Consider the following 27103-nt stretch of genomic DNA (forward strand, 5'->3'; position numbering starts at 1 on the left):
ACTCAGCGACTTCCTGCATCTCCACTAGGTGCTTTTCTGTTTCCCTCGGCAAAGAGAGAGCTTCCCACAGCCCAGATTTCCCGACTGACGGCTCCTACGCCCACTCCCCCTGGATGCTCCAGGAAAAAGGCTCGGCCCTCCCACCTCCTCGCCGCAGAGCCGTTCGTACACAGCCTCCAGCTCCTGCAGCTCCGTCAGGGAGCGAATGAGCTCGGTGGAGATTTCGGAGCAACGGCCTCCTCCCACTCCCTCAGGCGGCGGAGGCGCCCCTAAGAGCTTCTGAGGGGAACTGAGGTCCGCCATCTTGGTGCCCAGTCCGTGTTTCCGGCCCCGCGAGGCCCCTCTCCTCGTTGGCGCGCGGGTATGTGGGGCTGCCTACGGAAGTGCCCGAGAAACGGATTTTTTTTAAATGTTTACTTTCAAAAGTCTTTTCATGTTCTAGACTTCTGGAAAAAGCGACAGGCATAAGGTATGTTGAAATAATTTTCAGTACTGGGTGGCTGTAAGACCGATGAGTTATAAAATATATATATACATCCTTCAGGCGCCGGGGGGGCCTTATTCCACCGCGCGCTAACCGGAAGGTCCTCATATTGAGAGCTAATGGCGGCTGCCGGCGTGTCGGCGTTGACGGTGGCTTAGGCCTGGAAGGAACTCTGCATCCGTTGGATATCTACACCATCTTCCCGGCTGCAGGGTAAAGGAGCAGCCCCCCCGTCTCCCCCCGGCCCACAGAGGCGTAGAGCGGCCATATAGCAGTGTGCGCCGGTTCTCGGTGCGGCAGCCGAGGTCAGGGGATTCGGGCAAGAAACGAGAGGTCGACAGGAACGCTTGGGACGTGAAAACGGCTGCCAGGAATCGTTCCCTGTTTCTGTCTACAAGGTGGGCAAGAGACCTGGCTAAAAATAAGCCCGTAGGGGTTGCCTAGCTTTTAGGCCTTGGTGCTCTTAGGGTTTGGGGGAGCTGTGAGGAAGGGCGGGAGGGAGGTCTCCTCCTGGAGACAGTAAACAGCATTTGTGCGCGAAGGTGGGGGGAAAAAAACACCCTAACGTGCTGAACAGAGTAAATAACGGAAACAGTCTTCGGAGCGAAGACGCTGTTTTGAATTGCACTTGGGCCCTTGGTCAGCGTGTTTCCTCCCCTGATCTTCAGTTTTTGTCATTTGCAAAATGGGCAATGGTGTCGACCTGGAAGACTGCAGCGTTGAAGAGCGGGCGGCGTTCGTTCGGCACGTGAGAAGGGATGGAGTGAGCGATCGCAGGCTGTTTTTCTAGTAAATCAGACAGGGTTTTCGCCCGGGATGGCTCCTGGTGCGTGGTTATTGCAGTTGTAGGCTGATCTTCCTCCGAAATGCACGTTTCTCCACCCCCCAGGGGAAGGCGTAGGTTTGGGGGAAGGTGAATCCCAAGGACAGGAACGGATGGGGTCAGTTACAAAGGAACTTGAGAGTAGGCGGGTTCTTCATCTATGAATGAAAAGCAGCCTGGACGGAGCTTTTCGGGGGGGGGGGGGGGGGGAGTGTGTTTGGGGGGGGGGGGGGGGGATCAAAAGTGGCCCGTGGTTTCCTCCACCAGTTAAAACAACAACACAAAATCAATTTTTTTTAAAAAAAATGTATTTTATTGATTTTTTTACAGAGAAGAAGGGAGAGGGATAGAGAGAGAGAATTAGAAACATCACTGAGAGAAATCGATCAGCTGCCTCCTGCACGGCCCCCACGGGGGATGTGCCCCCAACCAAGGTACATGCCCTTGAACAGAATTGAACCCGGGACCCCCCAGTCTGCAGGCCGAGGCTCTATCCACTGAGCCAAACCGGTTCTGCACAAAATCAATTTTTTACCTTTAATATGGCTAATCTTACAGCATGGATCACGTTAACGATAACGTGATAGGGGTTTCATTATGAAATTTGTTGTTGATACCTGCAACATTGAAATTGTTTCAATGAAGTTTTATGACTAGAGGAAGATGCCAGTGTGAACAGAGACTTGAGTGTTTTTAAGATTTACGATCGCTACTTTTAAAAAAATAATTTTTAAATTAATTTCATAGAGAAACATCAATGACTAGAGGCCCAGTGCATAAAATTTGTGCGGGGTGTGGGGGGAGGGGGGGGAAGAAGGGCATCCCTCAGCCTGGCCTGCACCCTCTCACAGTTCAGGACCTCTCGGGGAATGTCCGCCTGCAAGAGGGCACAGGCCAGGCCTGGGGACCCTACCCATGCATGAATTTTGTGCACCAGGCCTCTAGTATGGTGATAAAAACTCCCTTCATTGTACTCCTTTAGGGAGGCCTTACGAAGTGGAAGGAATTTGATTTTGTTTTAGATTTAGTGATTTTAAATTCTAATCACTCCTAAGGCATAGAGCTATATAAGAGATGCAAGTGAGAACCACCCTAAGTAAGTTACTAATTTTTATATGTTAGATGATCACAGAGGTCTGGTTATAGTGAAATAGGGACTCATACGTTTTTGGGAATTTAATTGGTGAGTTTTTTTGAAAGTTAATTGGCCACTAGTCATCCAATTTTCAGTTGTATGAATCCTTCAATCCAGCAATTTCACTTCTTTGAATTAATGGTAGAGATATATTCATGCACATATAAGTGACCTTCATATGAGTGATTTTCTTTACAGCCATGATCATAATAGCAAGATTGGGAACAGCCTAAATGTTTATCAGCAGGGTATTGGCTAAGTGAATTCTAATATACCCATTCAGTGAAATACTCTGCAAATGTAAAATAAAAACGAGAAAGCCCTTTTTAGTTATCTTCAACATAGATAAATTGCGGTATAATGTGAGTGTACAATATATAGTACTCAACCTTTACTTTTAAAAAATGAGATAAAATACGGTACATTTTTGCTTCATACACAAAATATTTGGAAGGACAGGATAGCTATAACTTTGTTGCTTTCCCCAGAGAGTGAGCTGGATGGCTAGGGAATGGGAGAGTGGAGGGCTTTTTGCTGTGCTTTTGTGTTCTGAACCTTGTGAACACATACCCTGTTCAACTACAAGTAAAAGTAGACCTGGTTTCTGTGACAAAGAGCAAATACATGGTGTTGCATTAATGGTCCAGATCCTAGCTTCCAACATTTTTACCTCTTGTAATGTGACCTCGGATATATGATTGAATTTCTTAGCCTTAATTTCCTCACCTACAAAATGAGTTTTAATATTAAGTACTTTATAGGTTTCTGGTGAGATTAGAGGCAAAGAATATATAGTGTCTGGTGAATAGAAGGCACTTTAATTATGAATATATTGTTCCCCCATAGTCCTTACTGTCCTCTTTCTGCTGCATTCAGCCACAACTTCCTGTATAGAAATAAACAATTTCCCAGTTGATATTTTTCTGTTTTTGTGTGCTCTTAGCTTGCTTTGACTTGGTGTAATCAGTGCGTGGATTGTGGAGTGGTGGGTTACTCAGTGGTGTTGTCACCATGTTCCTGTACAACTTGACGTTGCAGCGAGCCACTGGTATCAGCTTTGCCATTCATGGCAACTTCTCTGGTAAGTTGTCCAGTTACTATCTTTCTGAATATAGTATTTTTAATATTGCTAGTTTTATGCTTTATATTTTTTAGATTTGGAAATTTGTAATCATTAGAGAACATTAATTCCTAAAATGCTTTATAGCTTCCAAGCACTTTGGAGTACTTTATCTGATACCCAAATGACCTTTGGCAAGTAAGGTGGCTCCTGATAAGTGGTGGCATTGAGCAATGAGAATGGATTGGGATGGGTAAGAGTCGGATATAGGATAGGAAGCCATTAAGATAGTGAAGACCTTACAGTGGGGATAGAAAGAAAGTAAAAGATATGAGTTTCCAACCTCTGTGGCAGAGAAAATCATAGTAATATTAAAGCAGGTTAGTTGAGACCAAAGAGAGAGTTTGGGCAAAGAAGAACTTAGTTATTTTAAACATTTAGATTAAAGATGATGACAACTCATCCAGGTGGAAGTATGTTGACTATTATGCATTTGGAGGTATTAATAGCAGTTATGAAAGCAAGTGAACTTTTTTAGATGAGTTTAGAAAAAAACAGTATATTTTAGATGAGAGTTTTAAAAGTTCTTTGAGATACTACATCGAACTGCACAAAATAGTAATATGATTTCTTAGAACAATAGCCTTAAAGAGGGACTAGAAAGAGACTTTGGAAATTTTTAATCTTATGATGCTAAGCATACATTAATACCATTTATGGATAGTGCTCAGTTATGCAGATTGATGGCAAATGTTAGAAAAATAAAATTTCTAAGCAGTAACTTGTGTAACACTTAAAAAAACATTTGATACCATTTTTGTTATATCAGTTTAAATGGAATAAATTAATTTCAAATACTGAGCCCCCAACCCATTTAATTATATCTGTGTTAAGTGGCATTTTGACTCATCCAGGTTACTTTTTAGAGTAGTTCTGATTTTTCATGATCTTTATTTTTTGGCAATCTAGGAACCAAACAACAGGAAATTGTTGTTTCTCGTGGGAAGATTTTGGAGCTGCTTCGCCCGGATCCCAATACTGGCAAAGTACACACCCTACTAACTGTGGAAGTATTTGGTGTTATTCGGTCACTCATGGCCTTTAGGCTGACAGGTGGCACCAAAGACTACATTGTGGTTGGCAGTGATTCGGGTCGGATTGTTATCCTGGAATACCAGCCATCTAAGAATATGTTTGAGAAAATTCACCAAGAGACCTTTGGCAAGAGTGGATGCCGCCGTATTGTTCCTGGCCAGTTCTTAGCTGTGGATCCCAAAGGGCGAGCTGTTATGATTAGTGAGTGACTTGCTCTGTTGAATGCACCTCTGACAGTTATAGTTGCTCAGTTTAGGATAACAGTGCTATAATCCTGGCAGTGTGCTAATAAATCAAAACTGGGTAAAGTTTGGATCATGTGTGGATTAACTCCATGGTTTAAAGTTGCTTTTCCTTTTAAAACATGGAGAAAGCCTTACCATACCTTATCTACTTCTGGTCTAGATGGAACTTCCTGCTTTTATATTTCTTGCTTTATCTGTAACAAAAAGATTACAATGAAATGATTTTATGTTCTTAGGCAATGAATATGATTGCTTTCATCAGCCTGAAGTGATGATTCACATTCATGTCTCTTCTCTGACAATCCCTTGAAGACAATTCTGTGTATCTGATCAGGCCTCTAGAGGGCAGCCCTCTCTGACCAGTCAAAATCATTAGATCTGACCGGAAGAAGAAAGGTGGCAATTTTATGGATTGTTGTTTAGTTTCCCAATATCGTTAAATCTAGGGCACACTAAAAATTTTTGAAGAATTAATGGGATATTATGATCCCTATTAGGAAGAAGATGGGTAAAATAATGCTGTTCTCTATTTTAATGATAGAAAGCAAATCCTAAGTTAGTATACTTGTAGATTTTGGGCTGGCTGTTAAAAATTTTTTTAAAAAATTCTGATGAGAACCAATCTGCTCTTTAAGCCCCTCTATTCATTACCTGGAAATCTTGTGTGTTTTGTCTTCTTCAACTACAGGTGCCATTGAAAAACAGAAATTGGTGTATATCTTAAACAGAGATGCTGCAGCCCGGCTTACCATCTCATCTCCCCTGGAGGCCCACAAGGCGAACACTTTAGTATATCATGTGGTTGGAGTAGATGTGGGATTTGAAAATCCAATGTTTGCTTGTCTGGAAATGGATTATGAGGTAATGGGGAGTGTGTGTGTGTGTGTGTGTGTGTATGTGTGTCTGTCTATGTCTTTTTTTTTTTTTTTAACCCCCAGTCACCTCAGAGCTTTCCTAAGGTTGTTTTTTTCTTCATTGTTTGAATCTTCTATCCATTGTTTGAATCTTCTATCCATTGTTTGAATCTTCTATCCATGCTGCTAACAAATCTTTTCCATATTCCAAGTGCCTTACTGAAATTTGGAATGTTGCAGAGCTTACCTGATTATATAATAGTACTTAGCTCTGAGTTGAATAATCTCCCTTTGGAAACAGGGTATTAATTGAGAAAAACTGCCTGAAAAATGAGATAAAACTGTTTTGGGGGTATTTTTTCCACAGAGAGATAGTGAAAGGTGGAAGGCAGTATCCTCTAGATGAGAGAACCTTGGTTCCAGGATTAGGAGAACTGTGTTCTTGTCCCAGCTTTACCATTACCTAGTAGTGTGATGGCAAACCATTTAGCATCTATGGACTGTGGCTTCCTTGTTTGTAAAATGGAAGAATCCTGATGTCCTTTAAGAGTTTGATTTTATGGTACTGATTAGTCTTTGTGCTATTGTACTCCACTGTAGGAAGCAGACAATGATCCAACAGGGGAAGCAGCAGCTAACACCCAGCAGACGCTTACTTTCTATGAGTTAGACCTTGGTTTAAACCATGTGGTCCGAAAATACAGTGAACCTTTGGAGGAACATGGCAACTTCCTTATTACAGGTATTTTGCTCTCAGAGCTGCTCTGTACCATTTTGCCTGGTCCATTTTATGCCCAAACTTGGGAGGGTTTACTTATTAGGGTCTGGAAGCTAACTTTTTTTATATATATTTTATTGATTTTTTACAGAGAGGAAGGGAGAGGGATAGAGAGCTAGAAACATCACTGAGAGAGAAACATCGATCAGCTGCCTCCTGCACACTCCCTACTGGGTATGTGCCCGCAACCAAGGTACATGCCCTTGACCAGAATCGAACCAGGTATCCTTGAGTCCGCAGGCCAGTGCTCTATCCACTGAGCCAAACCGGTTAGGGCAGGAAGCTAACTTATTTATAGGAAACCTGAGTACCTTGTCTATGTTTGGTGTGGTGGTAGCTACACCAAAAGGATTCTAAGCAGGGGAATAATAACTTGGAGATTACAGGCATACCTTAGAGATAGCAGGTACAATCCCAGGCCACCACAATAAAGCAAATGTGCAATAACGTGAGTCACATGAATTTGTTTTCCAGTGCATTTAAAAGTTTTGTTTAGCCCTGACCAGTTTGGCTCAGTGGATAGAGCGTCGGCCTGCGGACTGAAAGGTCCCAGGTTTGATTCCAGTCAAGGGCATGTACCTTGGTTGCGGGCACATCCCAGTAGGAGGTGTGCAGGAAGCAGCTGATCAGTGTTTCTCATTGATGTTTCTAACTCTCTATCCCTCCCCCTTCCTCTCTGTAAAAAATCAATAAAATATATTAAAAAAAATAAAAGTTTTGTTTATACTGTTTATTAAGTGTACAGTGGTATGTCTAAACAGTGTATGCACCTTAATTAAAAATACTTTATTGTTCAAAAATTTATTGCTACAAAGTGTTAGCCATCATTTGAGCCTTCAGCAAATTCTAATCTTTTTGCTGGTGGAGAGGTTCTTGCCTTGATGTTGATTTAAATGCAGTATCTGCACAGTGCAATAAAACAAGGTATTCGTACTTGCTTACGTTTTGGCTAATGCAATGAAGGATATTGAGACTGTAGGCCAGGAGATTGGTCAGGAAGCTGTTTCGCTAGAGTTTGGTAGCCTGAGAGGTGCTAGAAGAGATTCTAATCAGTAGGATTGTGCGAGGAGAGAGAGTTGAAGGGTGGCAACCAGGTTTCTGGTTTGGCCTTTTTGTTGGTAGTATTTTCGAAAGTACAGAACCCAGGAGGTAGAATAGGTTTGGGAAAGAACTTGAGTTTGTGAACACACTGTATTTTGAAGGTGCCAGTGCAATATCCATGGTTGGATTATAGATCTGAAGCTAAGAACTCAGTTCTGGGCTTGGAGTTAAAAATTTAGATGTAGCAGCCGTGTCAAATTCGGTGCCTGCCCCCCATGGCAGGCATTGGTCCAGAAGGCTGCCATAGAAACACTGTAGCACATGGGCCCTGGTCCCCTCTGCTGGGCCTCAGGGATAAATTTGGCTACAGACACCAAAAAAAATAAAAATTTAGATGTATTATCAGATATCTGAACAGGTTGAGTCACCCAAACTGGGCTCCATTTTTGTGTAGCATAACTTTCAGGGAAAAACTTGGAATGTTTCTCAGCTTTCAGCACACTGTACCTTCAGGTTGTGCTAAAGGAGAGAAGGAATTGAAAGCTAAATTCATGTTTATGTCAGATCATTGCTAAGTTTTATTTTCTCTGACAGTTCCAGGAGGGTCAGATGGTCCAAGTGGAGTGCTGATCTGCTCTGAAAATTATATCACCTACAAGAACTTTGGTGACCAGCCGGATATCCGCTGTCCAATTCCCAGGAGACGGGTAAGGTTTTATGTGCCATAAGAGAAGAGATACTTGTGTTTGTGAAATGAACTTAATTTTTGTAATTATAGTGTAGTCTCTTAGTCTATCTGTTACCAAGTTTTAGTTTCTTTGTAAATGTTATTTTTAATAAAGCTGGTAAAATATGTTTGTAAAAAAAAACACAAAATCCCTGAGGAAGGGAATTAAAAACAAAAATTTCCGTTTTAGAGGAACCTATGAACATGATCAATTTGCAATTTGTTTCTAGTTTGAAGAAGCCAGGCATATTTGTTAGAGATAAATTGTCTCTCATTCTGTTTATCTTTTCCCCCTATTCCAACATACAGAAAACTAAGACTAGGACAGTGTATTTCAGTATGCCTATCACTTTACCAGTTAATATTTCCCTTTTCTTATGTTTGTGTGTGTGTGTAAGGTATGTGCATGCATACAAACTTTTTGACGCTAAATCATTTGAAGATTAAGTTGCAGGCACCGTGATACTTCACTACAAGAATCTAAGATGTGGCTCTTAAGAATGAGGACTTTTTTTTTGTCTAAAATTTTACATATGTCTCCTTTTCCCCTGCTTGACCCCCCCACCCCGCCAGCCATTCCCACCCTTGGCAAGCCCCCACCGCCCCAGTGTCTGTGTCCATTGGTTATGCTACTATGCATTGATACAAGTCCTTTGGTTGCTCTCTAACCCCCCTCCCCTGCCATTTGTCCCTGGATCTCTTCTTGTTCATCAGTTTATGTTGTTCATTATATCCCACATATGAGTGAGATCATGTGATATTTATCTTTCTCCGACTGGCTTATTTCGCTTAGCATAATGCTCTCCACTTCCATCCATGCTGTTGCAAATGGTAAAAGTTCCTTCTTTTTTATAGTGTGGTGTAGTATTGTATTGTGTAGATGTACCACAGTTTTTTAATCCACTCATCTGCTGATGGGCACTTAGGCTGTTTCCAAATCTTAGCTATTATAAATTTGCTGCTATGAACCTAGGGATGCATATATCCTTTCTGATTGGTGTTTGGCTTCTTGGGAGGGGATTTTTTTTATATTACCAAACTACTGATATAATTTACTATTTTATGTAATGTAACTAGAGGTCCAGTGCACGAAATTCGTGTACTCAGGGGGTCCCTCTGCCTGGAGTGCGACCTCTCGTAGTCCAGGAGCCCTTGGGGCAGTCAGACATCCCTAGCACTGCTGCAGAGGCGGGAGACCACCACCACTGCTGTGCTCACCAGCCCTGAGCCTGGCTCAGGGCTTCTGGCTGAGTGGCCCTCCCCATGTGGGAGTGCACTGGCCACCAGGGGGCAGCTCCTGCGTTGAGCGTCTGCCCCCTGGTGGTCAGTGCGCATCATAGTGACCAGTCATTCTAATGTTTGGTTAATTTGCATATTAGCCTTTTATTATATATAGGATTATTTTATGTAAAGTTCAGTTTCTCTCATTGTTCTCCAAAATTTCCTTATAATCTACAGACTTTCAGTCTCCTTTAGTTTAGAATATTTTCCTCTCATTTTTGTTTGTTTTTGGTCTTTTAGGATGCTGATGTTTTTATAAAGGCTGGGCTAGTTTTCTTGTAGTTTGTCCCATAATTTTTCCCCCATGATTATATCCAGGTTAATATTTTTGGTAGAATTATTCTGTAGGTAGTGCTATATATTTCCCACTACGTCATGTTGATGTTAGGGGCACACAATGTTGGTTTGTCTCATTATTGGTGATGCTAAATCAATCATTTTGTTACGTTGGTGTGTCTCTGCTCTCTTAATCATAAAGATGCCTTTTTCTTTTAATAATAATTGGTGTGGGATCTGGTGGTGAACTTTGAGACTGTACAAATGTCCTTTTCCTTAACATCTCACCCGGGTTTTTTTTCCCCCCCTTAATCAGCTACTACTTGGGTGGTTGAAAATGGTGTTTTATTGCTCATAATTTTAACGGTTTACTATGGAAATTATTAGGCATATAAAAAGGTTAAATATAATTAACTTCTGTGTACCCAAGCTTCAGTAATTTTCAACACATAACTAACCTTGAATCATCTGATCTTCCTCAATCTCTCCTCTCAGCCTTGGATTAGTTATCTTTTTTATATTAACTTATAGATCCTGGAGTTAAATCTTTTAGGAGTTACTTTCTCTAATACATGGTATCTGAGTAAGAGTCTGTCAATTTTAGAAAACCTGAGAAGAAACTTAGGAAGTTACATTCTTGGTAAGGGGTAGAAAGTAATTTAGTTTGGTTGATGAGACATTTATTGAACATCCTACTGCAGGACACTGTACTTGTCTTTGGGGCTACAAAGAAGTATAAAGCATGTTTTGCCCTTGAAGAGCTTATTTAATGAGAGAAATACAAAATATTGGAAACAAAAAATTCAAAAATCATAGCCAAGGGAATGCCTCTTAGGAATCAACGGTTAATGTGGAACAGGGATGATTATGAATGGTTTGGATAGTAGTGGCGTAGATGTGGAAGAAATTTATTTATCCACAGCTGAAATGATTTTTTAAAGTTTGTGTCATTTTTCTTGGAGTTAATTTTTTTAAAAATCCTAACCGGGGGAGTGAGGATATTTTTTCCATTGATTTTTAAGCATGGAAGGGGGAGGTGGGGGAGAAGAGAGAAACATGAATGTGAGAGAGACACATCAATTGGTTGCCTTCCACACACACCCTGACCAGGGGCGGGATTGGCTTACAACCCAGGTACTCACCCTTGGCCCACGCTCTAACCACTGAGCATACCAGCTAGGGCTGGAGATGGTTTTTGCTGTACTCAGATAATTAGACTATAGAATGGAATTATGGCTATTTTTTCGTACCCAGGCTTTGTTATGTATTTATAGCAAACAAGAATTTTAGATGTGTTTTATTACCATGGTTAGCTGGCTGCTCTGGGTCAGAGGTTATATAGAGAGGCTCCAGGTGCCTCTAGGCCAGTGATTGCGAACCTTTGGAGCTCGGCGTGTCAGTGTTTTGATAAACCCTAACTGAACCCTGATGCTGTGTCACATATAGAAATTTTTTGATATTTGCAACCATAGTAAAACAAAGATTTATATTTTTGATATTTATTTTATATATTTAAATGCCATTTAAAAAAGAAAAATCAACCAAAAAAATGAGTTCGCGTGTCACCTCTGACATGCGTGCCATAGGTTCGCCATCACTGCTCTAGGGCTTTGGTAGCTTGTATTCCAGCTGAAATACAGTATAAATACTCTTTTCTAAGATGTTGGTTGTATATTTAATTTTGCTAGAATGACCTGGATGACCCTGAAAGAGGAATGATTTTTGTCTGCTCTGCCACCCATAAGACCAAATCGATGTTCTTCTTTTTGGCCCAAACAGAGCAGGGCGATATCTTCAAGATCACTTTGGAGACAGATGAAGATATGGTAAGCAGACCATGGTTAGAGAGGGAAAAGACTAAAGTACTGTATTTTATTTGCTACTCTGCTTAGCTGTCTTAGAATACTGGGCTCCCTTTCATGGCCTATCTTAGCTTCACTTACCTACACTAGAATTTTTTTTCTTTTCATTCCAGGTTACTGAGATACGGCTCAAGTATTTTGATACTGTGCCTGTTGCTGCTGCCATGTGTGTGCTTAAAACAGGCTTCCTTTTTGTAGCATCAGAATTCGGAAACCAGTGAGTAATCCTTTTATTCCCCTGGTTCACCCTGGTTACTATAACAATTGCAGGAGGGAGAAGATGTGGCTTAAGGGCAGGGAGCTTTTCACAAGAATGTTTAGTTTCTTCAGAACAAAAGTTTTGCCCTCCTTTCCCTTTTACATTCTTTCTTATTTTCCCCTACTTCAGTGGCTTTGATCTGTACCTGTGGGTGGCTGCATAGCTTTAGACGGGATCTCCTGAGCTTTTTGCTGGAATTAATATTTATTGAAATACTTAGTATTAAAAGGATGTTCCATAAACACTTTGTACAAATCTAAAGAGAAGAAAAAGGAAAGCCAGCATGGGGATGTATTATTGAGGTTCCTACTGTGGGCAGTGGGAACTCACTTCCAGGAGCATCAAGTAAGCAGAGTGCCTCTTGGACAGCCTGTCTGAGGGTTAACCATTTGTACGCCATAAGCGTCTATAGAGGCAAGTGGTGGACCTTTTTTAATCAAAATATTGTGGCAGTTAACTGGTTAAGAATACCAGGTCCTCTCTCTTCTGGGTTGAAAGTTACCCCTGGGGCATGAATTCCTCTGTATATCCTGTGGCTCGGGCAACCTTCCACAGGGTAGAGTTCTTAGGGCATAGAGTAGGAAGAAAGAGGACAGTATACAGGTGGGATGCTGTCAGAATGAGATGAATTTGATCTTGTGAGAAATTCATTGCTTTTGCAGCTGAAATTTGGAACTGAAGAGTGGTGATTTGGACATTAGAAACATGTTGTGGTGTTAGCACATTTAACAACACCACAACAACCTATTGATTAATATAACACCAATCCGTACAACAACCTATTTATTAATCAAACACTAATTTAGCATTTGCTGATATGTGCCAAGCTGTTTTAAGCACTTTACAAATATTAATGCATAGCATTCCCATTAAGACAGTGCCATTACCCATCACATTTATAGTTTAGGGAACTGTGTTACAGAGATTTTTAAGAAATTTAATCACAGAACTAAATCTAACTCAAACCCAGACAGTCTGGTTCCAAAGTCTCTGTCTTAAGCATAGTGTAGTCTCAGAAATTGTTTTACCGTATTCAGCCAAAGCAACCTTTCCTGTGATGAAGATAAACTCGCATTCTTTAGTTACTAGACACTGAAGATATCTCTGACAGGTGGTCTTTATCATCTGCATCTAGGCATCTTGCCTGAATAAGGAGTTCATATTAATTTTTGTGTTCTATTTTCTCTATGCTTTTTGTAAATTGTTCAAGGATAATAACCTTATTTGCTTTTTCATGGTTTAGCATAAAATCTGCTCTGTTTACCAAAAGTTAAATGCTGAGGTTTATTGAGTATCTTATGTATTTCAGACACTGATTTAGTCATTCTGCTTCTAAAAAGCTGTAATGGATATTGTTCAAAGTGCTCTGTATTAAAGGTTCAATATATTACTTAAAAGAATAAATATGACCAGTAGTTTGTTGTTTTGTTTTCATTGAGCTGTTTCCCTAATGCTCATTGCATACTCAATTTATGATGGCAAGTTGTTATAGATTATTCTCAAATTGCTTTTGTTTTTTTGTGTGGTTTGTTTTTGAATCAGTTCACTAATAAGCATTATTAGCCAGAGGACAGATTTTGTTGTTTACTGTCTTTGGATACGTTTATATTTTGCTTGGTGAACAGTACAATAATATCCGCATACTTCTGCAAGGTCACCAATTCTTGTTTTCAATAGATTTGGCCTGGTTTTCTATTAAATTGCCTGCTTTTTTTTTTTTATTAAATTGGAATGGTTATAGATTTTCTTTGGATATCCTGTATCCATATTTCATCTTATTTGACCAACATGATGTTTGCTAGGTGCCATGCACTGTTGTAAGTACTCGGAATTCTTTAGGAAGGCACTATTACTTAATTTATATAAATGAGGCAATTAAGGCACTGAGAAATGAATACTAAGCCTCAGGTTATGTGGCTGTTGTTAAGGGCAGAGCTGGGATTCAAACCTAGGCACTCTAGTGGAAGCCCAATGCTTTCATTATACCGATTTGAATTCAATAGGCTTAATTTTTTCATCCCTTTTCTATTCTTTAAAAAAAGAGAGAGAGAGAGAAAAAACTTTGCTCAGATAAGCAGAGATTTCAAACTATAGATGTTGACTCAAAAGTTCATGTTATAATTTGGATTAGATATTTATAAAGTGCTTTTATGAACATTAATGTTGATGTCAAACATTATCTTCAGACAGGAAATGTTTTAACTAAAGTTTTCTTTGCTTCTCCCTAGTTACTTATATCAAATTGCACATCTTGGAGATGATGATGAGGAACCTGAGTTTTCATCTGCCATGCCTCTGGAAGAAGGAGACACGTTCTTCTTTCAGCCAAGACCGCTCAAAAACCTTGTGCTGGTCGATGAGCTGGACAGCCTCTCTCCCATTTTGTTTTGCCAGGTATGGGTCTTTCCAGTCACCTCCACAATAAGCAGTGGCAGCCAATTGGTTTTGAATCTGAACGAGTTTAAAGTTTTAACTCCAATTAAATTAAGGGCTAGTCAAACACTGGGTTTGTCAGCGTATCTGTGGAATCATCAGAGTTATATAGATATGGCAGCTTAAGTAGAAGTTCAGGGACTAAAACCCATTATATAAATTCTTGGGCTTTTGGTTTGTTTAATTATGAAACTCAGATTCAGTATAAAAATTCAAACTATACAAAAGGCTAAAAGTAAAAGTCTCCCCAATCTTTAAAAAAACCCAAAAAAACCCTCCACGGAGGCTGTTGCTATTGACAACTTATGATTTCTTCCAGGCATTTGTCTCTGTGTCTATAAGCTTGCACACATACATAAAACAAATAAATGTGTGTATTATATTTTTCTTTTTAATGTAAACGGGCTCATATACTTTCAAGTATTCTGAAATTGATCTTTTATCACAACAGTTTATGAAATACCTATCTTTATCTAATTTTTAACATTCATTCCCTCGTTAAAATATTCCAGACACATTGGAGTCAGTAACAAGAATTTTTTTATTAAAAATTTTTTAAAAATATATTTTATTAGAGGAATATCAATTTGTTGTTCCACTTATTTATGCATTCATTGGTGAATTCTTGTATGTGCCCCGACTGGAGATCGAAAACATAACTTTAGTATATCAGGATGATGCACTAATCAACTTGAACTATCAGACCAGGCCCTAGTAACAGGAAGTTTAAAAAAAATTTTTTTTATTGTATTTTAGAGAGAGAGGAGAGGAGAGAGAGAGAAACATCAAGGCAGCCCTCTACTGGGGACAGCCCTCAACCTGGGCATGGGCCCTAACCAGGAATTGAACTGTAACCACTTGGTGCATGGATCAACACTCAATCACTGAGTCACACTGGCCGGGCAACAAAAACTTTTTAATCACATCCTAAGGGAGGTGGCCCAGGATGTGGATTGCAGCCCCTACTACTGGTGTTTGGTTGAGCAGGAATTTTCCCAGGCTTCTGTGTCCTGCATGGTTGGGGTTTGAGTGACTATAAGGGATCCCTTGCCCTGTCTAATTGATCATCTTTCTAGTGGGAGAGAGGTTTGTTCACTGGATGCTGGGGGAGCAAGTCAGCATTCAGGCACTCTTCCTGGTAAAATTGGTCATTCTGAAATTAACTGCTTTTGTTTTTTATTTGATAAAGAGTCAGTCCTCTCGGGGCAGTAGAAAATAAGCATTTTCTAATTTGATTTTTCTCCTTTCATTGAAATGTGAGGAAGTAATTGTGTAAATAGTTTGTAGGTCAAGAATAAAGTTAACAGGAAATTTGGGTATCTATAGGGGGCTATAAGCATTTTTGTGTGCCATGAATGTCTTTAGCCTGGTGAGGCATCTAGATCCGCTCTCTGAATAACTTTGTAAGCTCACATAGTACTAGCATAGAGCCATGATAGCAAAATATTTTTTAAGTTGTGAAAGACTAATATATGTGCTTTTTAAAATTAAGCCTTTAAATAAGGTGGTGATTTTAAAATAGGTTAACTACTTATTTTTAAGAGGTCAGTGTGAAAGCCATATACACTCAACTCACATGCTCATCCATGTTAAAATGGTGCATTGCCTTACAGACAGTCAAGAGTCTTCATTTAACTGTCCAATTTGACAATACAAATGACTGACCTCTTTTCATATATTGATCAACAAATAATTGTACTGGAAACGAGCAGCTAGATATCTGGGATGCCAATACGAGAATATGGCTTCCCCAGTTGGTGTCGAAAAACCAGGTGCAGAGCTGCCTATTACTTGGTCAGTGCATCTTAGGTGCATCTGTAGACAGGCATCTGTGATCAAATACAGTCTAACAATAGACATTAAATACAATTTCAAAGTAGTGATGAAGGAAATAATTGGAGGTATCTATAAATCTTAATGTTATATGAATAAATGTGGCCTACTGATGAGAAAGTCACAGATACTGATAAGATTATAGTTTGTATTTTTATTTGGAAGCAAATGCTAAATTTTAGTTGGAGGCTGTATAGCACTTCTATCACTAAGTAAAAAAATCCTTTGCTAACTTAACTAGTACAGCCTTTTTGTTGATTGGTAAAACCCGTTTTCCAACTGGTGTGCTTTTTGGAACATTCAGGCTTTTTCTTTCATGTCCCCAAGGCCAGTGGCTAATATATAAGCTTTATAAACTAAAAAGTGATTTGCTCACTGAGAATAATCAGGGATCAGTGTGAAAACTTAGCACACGTAGACTTTCTTTTTCCGTGCAGATAGCTGATTTGGCAAATGAAGACACTCCACAGCTGTATGTGGCCTGCGGTCGGGGGCCCCGGTCATCTCTGAGAGTCTTGAGGCATGGACTGGAGGTAAGATTGGAGTTTCTAGATCATCTGCAGGGTTTGGAAGGAAGCATTGAAAAATGTTTTCTTCCCTATTTCCATAAAGTTTAGAGTTTAAATTTCCTGTTCCTTAACATATTAGCACAACAGGCCACATATTTAAAAAGTGACAAGTGAGCATAAAAGGGGAAGAGCATATCTACTAGTTCCAGGCTCACTAGCCTTAACATGGAAATTAGGAAATCTGCATGGAACATTTTTTTTTTATTGATTTTTTACAGAGAGGAAGGGAGAGAGAGAGAGAGAGGAAGTTAGAAACATCGATGAGAGAGAAACATCGATCAGCTGCCTCCTGCACACGTCCTACTGGGGATGTGCCCACAACCAAGGTACATGCCCTTGACCGGAATCGAACCTGGGACCTTTCAGTCTGCAGGCCGACGCTCTATCCATTGAGCCAAACCGGTTAGGGTCTGCATGGAACATTTTGTTGTTGGTCTTTATTCAGAGTTTCTAGATACTTAACATTTTTTAATTCAGTTTTCAGATACTTAACATTTTCTATTGTATTAATGCTGTGTGTACGTAATATATATTTTCATTGATTTTTTTAGAGAGAGAAGAGGGGAGAGGGAGAGAAAGAGAAACTCATTCATCAGCTGCCTCCTGCATGCCTCATATTGGGGAAACAGCCCACAACCCGGGCATGTGCTCTGACCGGGCATCCAATAGCAGCCTCTTGGTGCATGGGTTGATGCTCAACCACAGTCACACCAGCCAGGCAGGCTACTGTGTATATATTTTTATATCTTAATAATTTATTCCTTATTGCTATGTGCATTTAAGTCACATTATACTTAATTTTTTTTGCACTTGTCCACCAAAGTGGATGGATCATTATTTAATGAACCCTTTATTGTTGGGCCTTGTAGGTGACATGGGCATTCAAAATAATCTTCTCAAATCCCACATCTTATTTTCCTGATTCTAGTGTTGACCTTTTAGCAAATGCCCAGGACTTGACTTTGTCAGTAGTAAAATACATCTTTATTTTTTGAAGTTTAATTATTTTTCAAAATTTAAACCTCCGAAGTCATATAGCAAAATGTGTATATGTATGTGGATGTGTGTTATTTTTTTAATTTTGCATGTTTCATAAATTTAAAAATTCAAATGTTGAAACAGCATTAGGAACATTCACTGACTAGAGCAAGGTTATGGCACAGTAGAGAAAGGGCCTTCAGAATATGCGCCACTTTAAGGGATCTGAAGAAGAGCTGTGTCCATGAGCCACAAAAAGAGGGCAGTAGTGTCATCACACGAAGAGCCAGCACAGCAGGACCCTCAGGGTCCAGAGAGACAGGCCTCAGTGGGCCCCACTCAGGAATCCTCTTGCCCTGGCTGTGCAGGGTGCCTCCTGTGGCATTTCCCTGAACTGCTCCCAGAGGAAGCAATGAAAATAAATCTTTCTGGGCAATTTGCGTTCAGAACTTGGGGTTGGCAAACTATAGGCCCCATGGCCTGTTTTTTTATAGATTTTTATTGGGACACAGCCAAGGTGACCTTGGCTTTGAATTCTGGCTCTACTAGTTAATATCTATTCCTTAGCTTTTGTTCCCTCTTCCTTAAAAATGGGCTTAATGGCACCTGCCTTAAAGGATTGATGTCTAAATTACATAAGATAATGCATTATAAAGCACTTAGCTCAAGGTTTGGCATATAACTGTTCAGTTAATGTTAGCCATTAATATTACTGTTCAAGAAATTTGACAAATTTTTGACTCAAAATACGCATCAATCCACCAAATTTTCAATGATCCAAACCCAACTTAGACAAATACTTATTGATTAGTTACTATTCAGTGGATTCTATCGAGCTTCTTAGTGAAGGCTAGCATATATGTATTTGTAGAAAATTTTGTGTGCAGAGTACAAAATAAAGGACCTAAATTAAGAATTGTTTTTGAGTCCCCTGCCCCTATTACTTTTTTCCACTTCTACAGAAAAAAAAATATTTTTTCCAGATACCTGGAACTAATACAAAGTAATATTGAATTTAAATTGTAATTGAAAAGTAAAATTGGAAAAAACCTTTTGTTGTCTTTGTTTCTTATGTGTATTTGGAGCTTGTTGTATGGGTAGATTATGGTCTCATTAAGTTAAACAGTGTTATTGTCAGATATTACATTTGGTATAGAATGTAGTGTATCTGATATTTACATTTAATTGATGAAGTTTTCCAGGATTTTCCTGTACCATGATCAGCTATTACCATATTAGTAAACAAAGGGGTAATGTCTTTCATGAATATACTTGAGTTCTTCCTACAAAATATAGTTACCCAATATAATATGTCAAGCTGTCTAATGTACTGTCTCTAGGTCATTTAAAAATATTAACAAAATTTCTATTTTAGGATGGTTTAGATTTACAAAAAACTTGTAAGGATAGTATAGAGAGTTCATGTATAAGCCACACCCAGTTTTCCATTCCAGATCATTTTGAGTTCACCTTAGATATTTTGTTTAATGTTTGAGAAACTGTAGGACATTCATAGGATTCTTGACTCTGACCTTAAGGAGCATAAAAATTCTGGGAAGGATAACATTTCCTCGCATCCCTTTTTGGAAAGGTACCTTAAGAGATGGTGATAGTGACTTTGTGAGAGCTTATAGGAAGTAGAGATGACTGCCAGCCAAGACGCTAGGGAAGATTTTTCCTAAAGGATGTGGCATTTGAATTGGTCCATAAAGAGATGACATTTGGCTTTTGGGAGTTAGAAATGGAATGCTAATAACTCAGATGGCCTGATTCATTTCCACATGCTCTCTTTGAGGAGGATGCAGGTATGCCATACCCAAAGGCAGTGTAGAGTTTTGGTGCAACAACTACCTTCCCAGTTGTTTCATCATTTCTTGCTAAAGTCTGTCATGGGTATTGCCAATATTTTTTACTTTTTTTTCTTATGTTCTGTTTTGACTAGAGGTTATTTTATTTTAATTCAGCACACAATGTGAGCACTGCTTTTGGTACTTTAGTGTAGTTATAAGCAGGGAACTGAGTTCCATGCTCACTGGATCTGTGGTCTATCTCTTCTATCAGGTATCAGAAATGGCTGTCTCTGAACTTCCTGGTAACCCCAATGCTGTCTGGACAGTGCGCCGGCACATTGAAGGTAAGCAGCCCTTTCCCAACAGTCAAAATGAGGGTTTGGGTGCCATTGACAATAGAAGGTGTAAGAGGCTGCATTCATAATAGTTCTATGTCACTTCATCTAGCACCATATACTAGAAACTTTTCTGGCCTGATACTGTTTTGAGGCTCTTCAGTCTGGTTGCCTTCACCTACTACTTGTAGAAATGGGGAAGGGAGATTGTGCATAGGGAGATTGTTAATATTCGGTACATATAGTACATTTTGGCATCATAGAGCTTTCATGTGTGATGTTCTTTGACTGTATTCACCTGTAAGACACTGGTTTCATCTGTGTAAGCGATATGGTGTGAGGGAAAGGTTTTGCTTCATTTGTCTTCAACCATTTCTTCTATTGTGCTGAAACCACAGTGAAATTGACAGTTATCCTAGGTATTAGATTTGGTAAGCTTGTTAATTAGTCCTGCTTGTTGGATGTAGTTGTGCTTAAGGAAAGCGGAAATTGATTGATTGGAATCAGAATTTTAGAATGAGTGGGAAAGGAATAGAGGAGAGATGGAATCTGAGTTCCTAGACAAAAATTCCCATTTTCCCTTTTAATTACTTTGAGTTCATTTCTATTCCTGGACCTCATTTCCCTCTTGTTCCCTTAGGACTGTACGACTAGTGAATAAGATCACCCTGGCCCCGTACAAAGCTTTTTCAAGAAACAGCTGAACTTATTTCTGACACTTAGACGTTCTGGTTGTGTGGAACAAATTTAAGGGAAATAGAAAGTGTGGAGGAAGGAAACTTTTTTCTATTAGCAGAAAACACATTTTGGTGGATTTTGTTTTTATATTGGCATTGGAATCAAGTCTGAGTTGAGAAAAAAACAGGTGAATAGGAAATTAGGTTCATTTTAGCTGAGAAGATAATTAGACAATGGATTTTAAAGATTTCGCTATTATATGTAAAGTCATAAAGAAACTGGTCAGTATTGATGTTCACCTTTAGCTTGGTAGCTGATGGACTTTATGGCTCTTGAAAACATTGCCTAGACCAGTGGTCGGCAAACTGCGGCTTGCGCAGAGCCAAATATCAACAGTACAACAACTGAAATTTCTTTTGAAAGCCAAGTTTTTTAAACTTAATCTATATAGGTAGGTACATTGGCCGACCCCTGGCCTAGACTGTTCGAATTAGAAAGCTCCTTTGAGATAAAAACTAGTGTGCTTCCCCTCATTTGTTTTACTTCTTAAACTGTTTTTAAATAGACTTACAATTACTGAAAAGTTACCTTCATTTTTAAAAGTTACCTTATTAAGTTACCAAGATAGTTTATCAAGCCCTGTCTCCTGAATTCCATTGCTCATTTGACTGGCCCTGCAGTGGGAGTTGGTGATTCTTGCTGGTTTGTTAGGATAAGTTCTATACTCTCATCCTGCAGTCTCTTGAGTGCCCCCATGTACTCAGCAATAAAGATAGGTCCCTATTTTCAGAGCACTTGTCGTCTTAAGAAGATAAATATACCAAGCTATTGTGTGTTCTGATGCGATGAAAGGCACAAGCATGTTGCCAAGGAGGGGTTAGAGGATGGAATGGGCTTTTGGACAATGTTTGATAAGTTAGTGATAAGCAGTATGGTGCATGGTGGAACTGGTAGCTGAAAAAATTTCCTTTTTCCAAGACAGAGGCACTGTCACTGCCCATCTGTCTGCTAGGACATAATTTGGGCTATCACCCATGAAAACAGGACAGATTCTCTCTGTTCGTTCTCTTTCCAGATACCCCAGGTTACTGTTGAGTGAGCATTCCACATGTCCTCACATGCCGCAATCTTCCAGGCAATTACTAACCATGGCTGGTACGTGGTGATGCACACTACCAATACCAAGCCTTTTTTTCTCTTCCACAGGTGGCTGGTGAAGGTGCTGATCACCACAGGTGTGTACCTACTGCTAGGGTCTACCATGGGGTCTTAGAGTTTACCCAGCGAGAGGGACCTACACAAAATATTGAGGCTGCCCTGATGGCATCTCTCAGAGGGTAACTTTGCAGTTGGATGTCCTTGTGCATAATAATAATGCATACCCATCTGCCTGTATATTAAATGGTCTGAGGCAGGAATCAACTTGTCTTATTTTCTTCCACAGAAAGTGGAAATATGACTGATTTGTTTTTAAGCTGAAAGAGTCTGTAGCTTAAAAACTTTATCTTCAAATTCTCCCTTGAAATTTTGTATATTCCAGGTATATTAACTGAATGATCAGGTCCTGGAGAAAGCCCCCCACCCCTGTTTTTAATGTAATATGAGGCAAGACAAACACTGAGTAGTCTGAATATAAAATAAGAATGAGGGGGGCTTAAATCATCTGGATGGTCCCTCACCTTAGCCTTTCGAGTGGGCTGCTTGTTGAGCCTCAGATACTTAGCAGGGGAAAGAAGAACAAAGCATCCTCTGTTGGGATGCTTCAGCCGTGCTCAGACAGGTCGAAGCCCTGTTTAATTGAGGCAAAGGTGCATTCTTGTACCCTAATGAATTCTTCACTGAGGGATGAACAGGTTCTATATGAAGCTTGCAACCCTTGGATAAAGGCAATTTGGATGTTTATCGTTTGTAGTAATTTGCCTTGATTGAAGCTTGATTTTGTTCTGAACTCCAACTTTTAACCTGTAGCCTCAAGATACAAGGGCTACTAATCTGTTGCAGGTCCTCCTCCTTCCTGTAAAATGGAAAAGGTAGAGGTTACAGTGTGCTTAATACTCACAGGGTAATGGATATATTGAGAAAATGTGATGTTAAGCAGGTTTCAGGTATTATTAGTCCTTGCTCTACCGCTTGTTGAATTGCCCTGCAGATGTTGAATTGCCACATTTAAGTCCACTGAGCAAGTCTATTTCATATCTGAGCAGTGGGGCCTTGGGTCGGAGGGAAGATAAGGACCCAGGTAGCCCTCCTTCCTCCCTTCCCCCATTCTCTTGCCTGTAAGTTAAAAGTTGCATGGTCTCTTCTCTGGAAGACCCTTTTCCTCATGACGGAAGGAAGGACCGGAAATCCTGGCTAGTTTGAGCCTTTTTGTTGTTTGACTTTAATTTGCTGTGGCACAACTTTTTAAGGTATTAGATTTCAGTAATGAGAACGTGGGAAAGGACACAATATTCATATAATGTTAAAATTAAGCAATTCTTGTTATTTTGCACACCAGAAATTTCTGGTTCAAAAACCGCTGGCGTAAAGCCTCCAAGTTTGGTGTCGTGTGGAGACTGACTATGGTTTTGCTGTACACGATTAAGATATCCGTTTCAGGAACAACTGTGTCATTGCTCATGTTATGAATGTGAATAGTGCTGTCTTACAGCTCTTTATTTTAAAAGGTGTCCCCAAAGCATTTGGTATGTGTTGACAGTTATAAGAAAAGAAAATAAAACCAACTATCTGCTTGTCCACTGTTGCTGCTTATGATTTGGAAATTGATTCCTTACTCTGGATTCCTTGTGTAGTCATTTGATTACACCCATTGGGAACAATCTTTGATTCTTACCTTTCAGCCACCCAGTCAGTACTCACATGTATTATTAACTGAAGCAAAAAGTCTCACAAAACTACTTAATCCTTCCTTTGTGTGAAACGATTTCATAAATCACATTTATTTCTGCATATTTCTGTTTAAAAGTGCTGATTACAAACCCACCAAATTGATTTTATGTCCTGCTAATGGGTCAGAGCACTACTGCTGTAGATTACAGCAATAAAACATATTCACTGGGCTTTCTTTTTTACTTAAATAAAGAACACTGATTCTGTTGAACTAATCCAGTAATCTTAGTTCAGCTGAACCACCTTAGGATCATTCGGAACCCAAACTGTGTCTTTGATTGTGGTTTGGTTGGATCAAACTTACTAGTATGTCATTGAATTCTGACCAACGCTCAAATTGGGCAGAAAGGGCACTGTAGCTTCTTCTGCTAAGAGGAAGATAGCCACTCCTAATGTCGTGCCTTGTTTACCTGTCATTCTGTCCCTTGTTTACCTGGTTTCTGTGGGAGGGACCGAAGGGGGAATTGATAGAGAAAATTCAAATATAAACTAGGAAAATCGCAACTCTTTTTTTAAAAAGTTCCCTTATTTAGTATTTATTAACATGTATGCCAGATGTGTTAGATACACAAAAGCTGTTTTATGTTGTAGGGCAGAATGTATGGGAAATGGATGACCTTTTACAATGGGATGTGCATGGGAAACTTGAGGTTGCCTGTATACCTCAGGTCCTCTGACTTCCTTGAGAAAATCATTAGTGTTTGTTTATCCAACTACATTTCATTAAGTGGAAAGCAAATCCTAATAGGATTGCTCATGACCACGGAGTAGTTGTATTTTTAAATAGTGAAAAACTAGAGAGGTCAAGGACTGACAGTATAAACAATTTCTCCTCCCTACTTCCTGGTTATCTAGTGTTCCAGAGAGGTTAAGGATGACAGTATAAACAATTTCCCTCCCTATTTCCTGGTTATCTAGTGTTCTTACATCATTCCTATTGGGACATACTAGGGTTCTCAGTTTCCAGCCCTAGAATGACTTAGTCTCATGAAGGCTTAAGTAATCTGTTTTATTCGTTAGGTCTTGTGTTCCCACATAAGCTTCATTTGGAAGAGGGTGGGCATCTTTCCTGGTTATAAGGAGCATCTTTTAAGAATAGCCTGTGATTGGCATCTGGCACAAATAAGTTTAGCTTCAGTATATGTAAGCATTGTATTCAAAACTTCTTCATGCCACTGACTCCCTTGCTTTGTCCTCTTGCATTTTTCCAGCTAATGTCTCAAGAAACTATTAGTTTTCAGAGGTATTAGAAGTGGGCGTATCTACTCAATGTATTTCGGCATTTAAGTATACCTGTAGGCTCTTAAGACCCTCAGTTATCTTTTGGATCATCCTGTGCTGTTTATCACATGACTGTGTGTGGTGACTACACATAGAAGTGCCTTGGAAGGTTTCTGAAGAGAAAACTTAGTGTGTCTCATTTGGCTGTGTAATTAATAACTTATTAGCTAACCAGCTCCTTTCTTTTTCCTCTTTCAGATGAGTTTGATGCCTATATCATTGTGTCTTTCGTGAATGCCACACTTGTGTTGTCTATCGGAGAGACTGTGGAAGAAGTGACTGACTCTGGGTTCCTGGGCACCACTCCCACCTTGTCCTGCTCCTTGTTAGGAGATGATGCCTTGGTGCAGGTGAGGATTCTCAGAGAGCTCACCTTACTTGCTTCTGTCTTTGCCCTCATTATGTAGGCTGCTGTATTTACTTTAATGAGCTTTAAACTTCTTTGAAGTAGACAGTGCCAGATATGAACTTTTTTAAAGCTGACCTTGCCTGTAGCCTAGTAGCTCTTTTGTCATTGACTCAACTGGTGCTTCAAATGCAGTGGCTCCAGATCTGACAGGAGTGACAGATCTGATAAGTGTGACACATGCTGAGCAATGTGTCAAATTGCTAAAGTTAGGTTTTCTTGTTACTCCAGGTGTATCCTGATGGCATTCGGCACATCCGAGCAGACAAGAGAGTCAATGAGTGGAAGACCCCTGGAAAGAAAACAATTGTGAAATGTGCAGTGAACCAGCGACAAGTAGTAATTGCCCTGACAGGAGGAGAGCTGGTCTATTTTGAGATGGATCCCGTATGTTATTTTATTATTTACTGTGGGACTTATGTAGGGTCCAGAAGTAGAGATGGGAATTGTAGTCCAGGTATCTAGGTTATATTCACAAGAAAGAGAATTGAGAGAAAGTGTCCACAAACCCATTTGGCACTTTATGGGGGAGTAGGAGGTGGGTAAGTTCATGTCTTAATTCTCATTGGAGTTATGAAACCCCATCTTATGAATGAAACACTTGCTTCTTCTGCCCTTCACACTCTATTTTTCACCAAATATTTGCCATAGTTTTCAGTCATAGAATCTCAAGTAGAGAAATGCTTGGTCATTGATTATAGTAAGAGGAGTGAGAGGAAGCAAAAAGGAACTTAAAAGGCCTCCTCCAGTTTCTGAGTCCACGGTTGGGGGTGAGTTGAAGTGGTTTGTGACCTCTCTTGTCTTCACTCCTATAGTCAGGACAGCTGAACGAGTACACAGAGCGGAAGGAGATGTCAGCAGATGTGGTGTGCATGAGTCTGGCCAATGTGCCTCCTGGAGAGCAGCGGTCTCGCTTCCTGGCTGTGGGACTTGTAGACAACACTGTCAGAATCATCTCCCTGGACCCCTCAGTGAGTGTCACCCTCCACTTCAAGAATCTTCCAGTTGGAACCTGAGCATCTGGCCCACTCCTGGTGGCTGTCTCCGAGATCAGCTGTGCTGAACCCTGAACTCTGTTCTGGAAATCGCACTGGCACATTTCAGAAGTCGTCTGCAGTGCTTTAAAGATGCTAATCTGAGACTGCTCACCACTTCTTTGGCTAAACCCTTGACTCTCTTTTATAGTTTTTTTTAAAAAAACAACCCCAAGAATGTTTTTACAGAAAAGGACTTGGGCTGGCTCCAGGGCCTTAGATGACTTTTAGGGGAAGTGACCTTTGCTTATGTACTTTAATCCCATTATCCACTTTGACAAAAAGGAAAGCATGATCCTCTGCAGAGCTTATTTTAAGATTCAATTTAGCTAGTAATACACTTCCCCTTTGGAACTCACTCCTCAGATTGTTCTTTACTCCTAGAATTAGATTTCTCTGGGTAGGTTTTTCCCAAAATTAGTCCTTTCCCATGTTCTTTTCTCTTTTTCCCATAGGACTGTTTGCAACCTCTGAGCATGCAGGCTCTCCCAGCCCAGCCTGAATCCTTGTGTATCGTGGAAATGGGTGGGACGGAGAAGCAGGATGAGTTGGGTGAGAGGGGCTCTATTGGCTTCCTATACCTGAATATTGGGCTACAGGTAAGAAATCCAGAGGGCGCATATTGTTGGTGACAGGCCTCCTTTAGGTCTCATGTACTCTTTTGTTCAGTATGGGGATTTTCTGTGCCCATGGTTTCAGTTACCATTCAGTGAATGGTGCTGCTCTGTGTTTCCACTGTTCTCAGCTCTTATCCTATATAATAAAAGGGTAATGTGCAAATTGAATGGCCCAAAGACCTGTCGCTATGACATGCACTGACCACCAGGGGGCAGGCTCTCAACGCAGGAGCTGCCCCCTGGTGGTCAATGCACTCCCACAGGGAGAGTGCTGCTCAGCTAGAACCCGGGCTCATGGCTGGCAGCGGTGCAGTGGTGGTGGTGGGAGCCTCTCCCGCCT

The 27103-nt window shown here is 40.2% G+C and overlaps 2 protein-coding genes across 3 annotated transcripts in view; one reads left to right on the plus strand and one right to left on the minus strand.

Annotated features, from left to right (window-relative positions):
- The window catches only part of COG4 (component of oligomeric golgi complex 4), a 27314-nt gene extending 26910 nt beyond the window's left edge, over nt 1-404 (minus strand). The window contains exon 1 of the mRNA XM_015558784.1: nt 145-404. Coding sequence (XP_015414270.1) covers nt 145-303 — 159 coding nt within the window. The 5' untranslated portion in view covers nt 304-404. The remainder of the gene's footprint in view (nt 1-144) is intronic.
- A 165-nt stretch (nt 405-569) lies between these two features.
- The window catches only part of SF3B3 (splicing factor 3b subunit 3), a 42546-nt gene continuing 16012 nt past the window's right edge, over nt 570-27103 (plus strand). Inside the window, exons 1-15 of one of the 2 annotated variants that reach the window (XM_006755776.2) lie at nt 570-882; nt 3386-3523; nt 4472-4798; nt 5531-5703; nt 6297-6438; nt 8110-8222; nt 11488-11625; nt 11775-11878; nt 14149-14314; nt 16624-16719; nt 19795-19867; nt 24905-25056; nt 25344-25499; nt 25928-26083; nt 26602-26745. In XM_006755776.2, coding sequence (XP_006755839.1) covers nt 3454-3523; nt 4472-4798; nt 5531-5703; nt 6297-6438; nt 8110-8222; nt 11488-11625; nt 11775-11878; nt 14149-14314; nt 16624-16719; nt 19795-19867; nt 24905-25056; nt 25344-25499; nt 25928-26083; nt 26602-26745 — 2010 coding nt within the window. In that variant the 5' untranslated portion in view covers nt 570-882; nt 3386-3453. The remainder of the gene's footprint in view (nt 883-3385; nt 3524-4471; nt 4799-5530; nt 5704-6296; nt 6439-8109; nt 8223-11487; nt 11626-11774; nt 11879-14148; nt 14315-16623; nt 16720-19794; nt 19868-24904; nt 25057-25343; nt 25500-25927; nt 26084-26601; nt 26746-27103) is intronic. The other variant, XM_015558804.1, reaches the window with a different exon arrangement.

This window comes from Myotis davidii, unplaced genomic scaffold (genome assembly GCF_000327345.1).
Source record: "Myotis davidii unplaced genomic scaffold, ASM32734v1 scaffold453, whole genome shotgun sequence".
NCBI lineage: Eukaryota > Metazoa > Chordata > Mammalia > Chiroptera > Vespertilionidae > Myotis > Myotis davidii.